This window comes from Hyalella azteca, unplaced genomic scaffold, assembly GCF_000764305.2.
Source record: "Hyalella azteca isolate HAZT.00-mixed unplaced genomic scaffold, Hazt_2.0.2 contig11177, whole genome shotgun sequence".
Taxonomy (NCBI): domain Eukaryota; kingdom Metazoa; phylum Arthropoda; class Malacostraca; order Amphipoda; family Hyalellidae; genus Hyalella; species Hyalella azteca.
The window spans coordinates 1-9,797 of record NW_025941185.1 but is presented as its reverse complement, the minus strand read 5'-3'; the positions used below and the strand labels follow the sequence as shown (position 1 = coordinate 9,797).

At 35.3% G+C, this 9,797-nt stretch overlaps 1 protein-coding gene across 1 annotated transcript; it reads right to left on the bottom strand.

The window, feature by feature from the left end:
• On the bottom strand, nt 1-9,402 carry LOC108677945 (thioredoxin-like protein 1). Its single transcript, XM_018166261.2, has 7 exons — nt 9,210-9,402; nt 3,439-3,595; nt 2,622-2,735; nt 2,159-2,287; nt 1,441-1,601; nt 921-1,053; nt 1-535 (listed from the first exon to the last, which is right to left on the bottom strand). The coding sequence occupies exons 1-7, from the start codon at nt 9,308-9,310 to the stop codon at nt 458-460; spliced, it is 873 nt and encodes a 290-aa protein (XP_018021750.1). The 5' UTR covers nt 9,311-9,402; the 3' UTR covers nt 1-457.
• Nucleotides 9,403-9,797: the final 395 nt, after the last annotated feature.

Sequence of the window (9,797 nt, the reverse complement as noted above, 5' to 3'; positions counted from 1 at the left end):
TTGTGAAAATAGTCGCCATTAGATAAATTTAATTTCGAGGTACAAAGTGAGAGCTATTACAGCTTGAGGTTAAACCAAGTGCATTTAAATAAAGACATTTATACCTAACACACGAATCTGTTGACTTTGAAAAACTAAAATTTGAATAATCAATTACAACATGTCACGAAACACTGAAAATACCAGCAAATTCCTTAATCTTAATTAAGGAATTTCAGCCTATCTAGTTCAATTAGGTTGTGTTTTTTTTTTAATTTGGAGCACTATCCAGCAAACGCTGTTCATCAGCTGATAGCTTGCAAAATGTGCATTGCTGCCGGCGCTATAGCAAACTATGCGATATGGACAAATTTCGAAATCTGAATAGAAGAAATGGGCCACAGCTATTTTTCCAATCATGTTACACAGGGAAACGATAGTCTTCAAGCTTCGAAAATGAATGTTGGACAAAAGAGCATCATTCGCTTTCACCTTTCTTGCCGGCGACGCGTTTGAAGTCCGACATGTTTGTCGTCTGCACAGGGCTGCCAATAACCTGCAAACAAAATATCTAAGATCAGCACGTTATAAATTTGGATATAAAATAATGCCAATAAATGGTTAATTTCGTTGAAAGGCATGAAAACAAGTATTTTCAACGATAGTTTAACTAACTTAAAGTAATTTCATCATTTCGTTTCACAAGATTCTACTTAATCTGAGTGGCTTTGAAATTATGAAATTTCCGAGTGTGCATATTACGTTTCAAACACTAAGCCAAATATTAAAACCATAATCGAAAAAATATATGAAGGAATTCAAAATAATTAAATGGAATCGCGAAATATTGATAAACTTTATAATTACGAGAATAACAAAAGTTGAATACTTAATAATCCACTGCAGGATAACTAGATTTCAGAAATAAATTTCTTGCGAACCTGTATCGAGTTGATCCTGGTCACCTCGTCTCCGCTCTGGTTGTCTTGGATGAATATCGTCAAGTTCTGGACATTCTGGAATTTTACATACTTCAGCTTGATGAGCGACCCCTTCAAATCCTTCTCGGTCAATCTGTACAGGAATAAGCCAGTAATAGAACAGATAATACATTGAAATAAACCAATAGACTGCCTGCGCATCAAATAGCAGGTAAATATATGTATTTCGAAGTTTATGAACGGATTCAACGTGAGTCTGTACAGACATAACTAACATTGGATATTGACAAAAAAATTCGTCACAAAAAGCATGAACATAGTAAATTCTGACCAATATTAGTAGAGCTCATCACCATTAAAAAATAGAAGTATAAATACAAAATTGGCATCCCAAATACATTAAATGTAGTCATCAGTTTGGTCTGTTGTTCTCCAGCCAAAAAATAAATTCATTGCCTTTAGCGAACCAGAGTAAATTATTTCTAATTGCTGACAATGTCTATACCTTAGAGCAACTCACGTTAGCTCCTGGGCTGCTATGTTGTTCATAGCTGAGTCAAAGTCCATGGCGTAAGGCTGGTTGATGAAGAGACGTACATTCTTGGGGCCAGTGTCTGCCGGTCCTTTGATGCGTAAACTGTGCACTTTTACATGTTGGCTGTACTCCAGAGACAGGATCAGCTGCAAAATTTAACATGTCTAGCAATCGAGAGCGACAACTCAATTATGTAGATCCAATTTGGTAGACTTAAAAATATAAAAAAATGAAGGGAGACAGAAACCTAAATTGATATGAAATTGGTAGCCAATTAACTTTATTGAGGAATAGTTGACTATCAAATAATATATAAACGTGTGAATGAGCAAAATTAAAAAATGTACAAATTCCTAACAAGATAATAAATGAGCAAATCTAGATGCCAATAAAAAAATTTATTCTTCTGTCCCAGCTTTTAAAGCAGAAAACAAAAGAAATTTCTCCTCTGAGAAATATCACTGATAAAATTGATTCCATCAGAAAATTTATTTAAGATATAAAATTAGAACTATAAACTGTTTAATGCCTTGCCCTCTGAGCTCTTGAGAACTGCAAAACACACCAAAATAAATTGATGAATATATATATATATATATACAAATTGATGACTAAATACAAATAAAATACAAATTGATGACTAGCAAACACAATAATTTCAAACATTTCTTAGTCATTATATTGATGATTCTAAGCTACTAACTTGTTCATCAGCATCACTCTCGAGGTAAGTGTCATCACTGCTGGAGAAGACAGCATTGGTGTATGGATGGTCACTGTTCTGGTTCAGGCATTCACAGCCACTTTTGTTGATCATGGGAAGAAGATCAATCTGTACAATAAGATGCTTGATATACAATTCTGTACTAAAGGAATAAAAACCTGAATCACAATATAGCTGAGAGGAGTCCATTTAGATGAAAAAACGTGAAGCTTCAATTAACAGTTGAGATAGAGAACTTTCATTAAAATTTCTACAATGAAAATATTTTCAAATCAATGCAAAATTATTGCATCTTTATAAAAAGTAAATATCTAACTCACAACTGTGTTATAACAGTATTAATGACAGAATTCGATGAAATATAAAGTTTTTGGTAACTTAATCTACTTAATCTGTGGAACGGAAACACTATCATTTGAACAAAGTTAACAGCTAAACTCACATGTCCAGCTACTCCAGAATCTCGAGTCTCAACCTGGTCAGCTTCAGAGTAATGCTTTTTAATCCTGGCTTCTAAAGCATCTGGGTCTCCACCTGACAAACTGTCAAGTTTAGTCTGCACAAAACAATGACAATTTTGTGAAGAAGAATCATAAAACTTGAACAATGAATTAATTACATCTTGTGCATTCAAATTATGCCAATTTTTACATTGTAATTAATTTCTCTTGAAACCCAAATAGAAGTATTGTAATCTCTACTTCAATAAAAAAACAACATAGTGTTAGTGACACTAATTTGTGCTGCTTATAAATATTCTTTATATGAAAAGAATTTGAGTACCTGTATCATTTGTGATTTGATTTTTGTGTAGTTTGTTTTCAGTAGGAACCTGGCTAGTTTACATCCAATATTATAGTGACCTCATATACAAACATTAACTGTACCATGAGTGGGTTTGGATGAGAAAAATTTTGTAATGCAAAAATATTACGAATAACATATCACATTAAAAATAATATAAAAGAAATTTTTGATCAAACCAACCCCATGAATCTCAATTCTATCACCTTTTCCATGCTAAAAGACAAGCAAGGAGCAGAAAGCAGACAATTCATTGATGAATGTGACTTCCCTCATGTCAAAAACAAGGGTTGAGAGATGAGCAGGAATGTTGTCAGACATTAAATGGGCTTTAAAGGATAGGAAGTTTTGTCTCAAGAATCATTTGATGGTGGGGTCAAAGATATTGTCTCATTGAATATAAATCTATTGCAATAAGCTGACTTCAAAAAAGAAAAGGAATCCTTTGAACCCACCTTGTTTCTATAGAAAATAAAAGTTGGTGTGGCAGTGATGGCATTCTGCTGAGCTGATCCAGGACACTTCTGGATGTCTACGCTGAGGAACACAGCTCCACTGTACTTCTCTCCCATTCTTGCAAATGTTGGAGCAATTCTTTGACATGGTGGGCATCTATGGGAGGAATAAATTAATAAGTATATTCAGAATAATAATTTCACTTGAAGTTTTGTCACAGGTATTAATAGCTATTGTATACTGTCAAACAGGGTAATAAGGGACAGGCAGGCTGAATCCGGACAAGCGTCCCACATTTTGTACAAGTGTTGTAGCTGCTAGACTATAATCAAAATAAAATAAATCTTCCACCACTGAGTTTTTTTTTACGTAGGTTTTTTTTTTTTTTGTCGCCAAAAAAAAAAATGGGTTTTTGTGGTGGAAGGTCGGGTGATATTGCTGAGCTCCCAATTTGGGCAGGCGCGCTCATAAATTCCTTGTGATGATGGTAATCAAGATAGCTTCTAGAGTGGCACAGTGATGTGGGTGTAGTGGTAGCGGTAGCGCCCGCTACATTTAGAGCATGTAGCGGTAGCGGCCGCTACATTTCAAAGTAGTGCTGCCCAGCTCTGCATTTCATCATTGCTGGCGCGTAGTGTGGTGTTTTGAGAGTAACATAAACCAATCAGAACTCAAGTTGCGCATACGGTGATCTATTTATAGCCATTTATTTCTTGCTACATCCTTAAGGTGTCAGAATATGTTGCGTTTAGGGGTAAACGCAGTATATTCCGACACTTTAAGCACATGGCAAAAAATGAATGGCTATAAAAAAATCACCATATGCGCAACTCAAGTTCTGTTTGCTTTATGTCACTCTCAAGACACCGCACTACGCGCCAGCAACAATGAAATGTCATAAAATGTTGCCATATTTATTTAAAAGCCTTTAGAATGCAAACTTACCAAATCCATATATTCCGACACTGTGTGCGACTAAATTTGGCATTTTGTGAGACTAATTCCGGGTCTAGCCGTGCTTCAAACTCTACTAATTCGTAATTCCGGCTGTACTGGAATACGACACAGCTTGGAATTAGAACACTATTGAATATTAAATACTACTTATTTTGGCTTTTAATTAAGAGCTATTAAGCTTTTAATTAAGAGAATTTTAATTTTTGCACACAGCTTGGAAGGAGCTGTATGAGTCTAATTCCAAGCTCTTTCAGAATTAGTTTTTATTTGTCTAAAACCATCTCTTAACTTAATCATCTATTAATTTTTTTAACACTGGAAATCAGCAAATACATATACTTAAAGAATTCCTAATATATTCACAGCCTTATTTAAAAGTCTCAAACCACAATATTCTTTCTACACAAACAGTTTATCACTTTTTGGTAGAGCAAGGTCAACTATCAACTTTGACACATTTTTTGATGTTCTCGCTGGGTGATGCGCACTGTCTCTCTTTGCCAATTAATGTTCAGGCATGTCTTTGGATCTCAACATTTTCCTGCCAGACAGCCCAGACCTAGTGTTTTGGCAATAGTATGGCACGCAACCATGGTGCAGAGGGTGGATGCAGCATCACCAATATATGGGTTTTTAAGCCCTAAGCGTTGCCGGGTAATTTTTAATGAAAAGCCATTTACGCTGAGTAATGATAAACTATTTACAAGCCACAAACTTATTTACAAGGTTGCATGCATGTGTTACCCCAAATAACTAATTTTACCCTAAAAACAGTCCAATTGTACAGCAAGTGTCAACTGAACATGTGATGATGCAGTCTGACCCCTCTAATGTGACTGCAACTACGTAATCGTAAACTTGATGTTTACATTTTTTTTGGCGGGAACTCATCGCAACTGATTTCCAGACAAGCTTCACTGCATACTGATCAATCCAACATACCGGAAACCTTACTTTTTCAAATAGTTGGCCGAAGACTGACAAATATATTAAATGAAAGAATTTCAATCTAAATGTGTCAGCAAGATCTTCTGAATGCGTAAATTTTGCTACTGAAGCGTCGCCAAAGATCTTGCAATATTCATCCACTCTCTGCACAGTGGGCACGCAATAGTATGATAGTCACTATTTCAACCATCAATGAATGCGTGAAACTAAGAAAAAGCTTAATATAAAGGAAAAAAGTTGAGAAGTGTTGATTGAGAAGTGAGTGGGTCACACATCGTGAGTGACCCACAATGTTGGAATATACCGCGTTTACCCTACCCTACTGCTTTCCAACATGCTGTCTCAGCCTGTCTGTAGGGTAAACGTGGTATATTCCGTCAGATTAAGGACGCATCGAGAAATTAAAAACTATAAAAAATAACCATATGCGTTACTCAAGTTCTGTTTGCTTTATGTGACTCTCAAAACACCGCACTACGCATCAGCAATGACGAAACATCACAAAATGTTGCCATATTTATTTAAAAGCCTTTAGAATGCAAACCTACCAAATCCCTATATTACGTCACTGTGTGTGGCTATATTTGGCACGTGGTGAGGCATATTCCGTCCGCGCTTCAAATTCTACTGATTCGTAATGCCGTCATCCACGTGTTCGAATTCCGTTCGCTGTGTGAGCTGTATAGGAATACAACACGGCTTTGAATTAGAACACTAATGAATATTGAACACTACTTAATTACGCTTTTAATTAACAACTATTAAGCTTGTAATTAAGCAAATTTTAATTTTTGTACAAAGCTTGGAATGATCTGTGTGTGTCCAATTCAAGTTGTGACAGAATTAGTTTTCATGTGTCTAAATCCATTTCTCAACTTTATCATCTATTAATTTATTTACCACTTGAAATCAGCAAATACAAGTATACTTAAAGGATTCCTAATATATTCACAGACATATTTAAAAGTCTCAAACCATAATATTCTTCCTATACAAACAGTTATTCACTATTTGGTAGAGCAAGGTCAACTTTCAAATTTGACACATTTTTTGATGATCTCACTGGGTAGCGTGCATTGTCTCTCTTTGGATCTCAATATTTTCCTGCTAGATGGCCAACAGGATGGAATTCTAATATTGATGGTTCATATATTATTCCCGATACACCTACACCAGTTTTTCGATACAACATTATTTGAGGCAAAAAAATGAACTTCTTATAGGCTTAAAACACGTATGGGTATGCTAAGTTTCTATAAGGTAATTCACTTGGAAATGTTGCGTGCCAGCATCCCAGCAAGGCTGCAGGCGCAGCTTTCACTCAACAATTAAAATTATACAAAGCATTAGTTTGTTAAAGATTTGTCTCTTAATATGACTGCAAAGAACTAAACTTAATAAAGTAATTACAGCTACCGTGAGCGACTACGCTGTAAAGTTTGATGCAGACTTTTCCATGATGCACACACTAAACACGCAATTCATGGGAGCAAAACTAAATAGAACAACAAAAGCAGGCGCCCAGCATGCAACTACGAAAACGAATGACGATCGCGGCAGCAGCGGCACGGTTCATAACGTTAATATACTCAATGCAAGAGAATGATTAATTATGATATTCCTGATAGAGGTTTGAAATATTTTCGGAAGCCTAAAACTATAACAAATTATTTCGTTACTTTGACATGGTTGATTTTGAAATAAATATTTTAATGCGAATTCATGAAAAACATTTAAAATAAATTGAATAATGTTCATTTATATCTATAGGTGGGAGTAATTTGAGTAAACAAATACAAATCAATTTATTATCCTTTAAATAAGAATCTTTGCATTGAAACTTCTGGAAGATGTGTCCACCGCAATATTTGTACAGTGGTATCAAGAGTCAAAGCCGTCAACCGATCGTTGGATGGCCGCAAATATGTCACATTGTTCTACCTATTACAGTCAATAGAACCTAAATAAACTCTGTTCATCAAAAGGACAAAAAGCTTATGTATCAAACATACGCGGTAGTACAATAAATTTTGAGATCTCCAGTCATGAGACCTTAATTCATACTCATAGGTGATCTTGAATTTCTGCACTGCGTTCAATTAAGCAATTTGTAAAACCGTAAATTTCAAATAGGTACCAACTTTTTCAATTTAATTCTGAATGAGTCGCGCCTGTTGAATTCTAATATGGATCATTAATTTTTACATCGTATTTCTGAAAATCAAGCATTGCATTTCTTTTAAATTAAAAACATTCTTTTACATCAAAACAACAATTTTTTCTTACAGCTTCTTTGATAATTGATGATCTCACTCATATAACTTAATATTTTAAATTTAATGATTTTATCATTTCGATGACTAAACTTTCTTTGGTTCATTAAAATAAAATAATTACTGCTTATAAACAACCAACGTTTTCTAAAAGACACAAGACGTTCAAAAACTTGCCATGGGAGCCAAAATCATTCAGGATTTGAAGTGAAGTTATCAAGACAAATTTGACATTATAGGGCAAAAACATGAATAAATTCGTATTTAGAAGCGTATCAATTGGTGTCTAATTTTTGAAACAATTTTCCATCATTTAAATGTCACTGTGGATGTGAAATGTGGATCAAATCTATTTAGGTATTATGAAATTGAACTTTACAAGACCAAAACAAGGTGTCTGACACCGTCTTGTCTAATATCAACAGTCAACTCAACACAATGTTGCCATACGCCGTGAGAGATTAGCAATTTATCCCATCATTCCGTGTGGATTTGAGAACTTTGTTGGTATCAGTAAAATTGTGAGAATTTTCTGTGAAAGTTTACGCAATTTTTATTTTTATTTTGGAACATATTCATTACAAAAATTTGTCGATACGGATACACGACTAGTGTACCTATGATTTGGAGGGAAGAGTTGCCGACTTTTTATTGGTTTTCAAACCACACGCAAGCAAGTTAAAGGAAGTGCAGGCTGTGCAGCTGTCCGGGTGTCCACAGTTTCTGACGAGCTCAGTGTAAGAGTATCAATTGTCACTTCGGTGGAAGGTGGTAAATTTTTCGATATATTTTGTTTTGTAAACATGATAATATATTACCTATAGGTACAGAATTGAGAATTCCATACTGAATTTGGCCAAGACCTAGTGTTTTGGCAGTAGTTTGACGCGCAAATGTATGACGTCACCATTTCAACCATCAGCAAACGCATGGAACTAAAACAAAGCTTAATATAAAGGAAAAACTAGAGAGGTGACGCCGTGACGGAATTAAACTGTAAATACGATGTCGGAACTCGGAATATACCGCGTTTACCCTACTGGTTAATTTACCTATCCCTCTAGAATTCTACACTGGCTACCAGTTGGCAGTTAATTGGCATAAATGCCCATCAATCTAGGAAATTTCATCCATTGCTATTTCCTAAGGTTTTTTCCAAGTTATTCAGTAAAAAATAAGGAAAGTGGCCTATTTTTACCAATAGGCTTAAGAACAAAATGTTGCCTCAAGTTTCTGGAAACACACAAACCATTTTATAAATTCCTGCAATCTAGGTAGGCTATATCAACCTTATTGATTATTCAAATATACCACATACTTAGGCATACATAACTATAGATGTATTTGGACTTTTGAAGCGAGGCGGGGGAGGGTCAACAACGACGACAACGTAACTATGAATTCTTGGAGTTATTTTGTCATTACTGGCAAATGGCAAGAAAAAAGTTGAGTTGAGCGGCTGCTTAGGCCTTAGGTGTCATTTGCCATTGCCAACTCTATGTCAATGACACGTCGCTGGACAGTAAGCTGATAAACCGTCGAATTGAATTGTTTGACTAGCGAACTAAGCGAAGCCTTCAAAATCAAATTACCTTGCAGATGTGAAATCCGCGATCACCAATTTTCCTCCAGCATTATTTAATTCTTCGTTAAACTGAGTATCATCAGATACAACTTTGTAATTTGTAGCCATAATTGGTACAAAATCGAAGCTTGAAGTTACTAAACTTTGGAATGCACTAAATTGCAGAATGGGAAGTTACTCGGCTTATGTCTGACAGATGACAGTGAAAGGGCGCAGATGTAATGCGATTCATGCGGCTCTAGGTTATGTATGCATAAGTTTGAAAAATGTTCATTTTGCGACTCAGAAACCAGCTTTTAACCAAATGCTTATGCAAAACCAAAAGGTAAAAAATTACAGAACAAGTGTATTGGTTCAGGTGCACGTAAATAGAAAATACATAGTATCATCATTCACTCAATTAAATGTATGCATACCGGATCGACACTTCAGCGAACTCAAGCGCGAACTCAAGCGCGATCTCAAGAGGCAAACCTAACTTCACCTTCAACTTACCCAGTCATAAATCCATAAATACCGAACGGATTTCTTCCAAATTTGAAATATAAGTAGACAATATTAGTAATTTGCGGACAGATTTATTTCAGATTTTTAC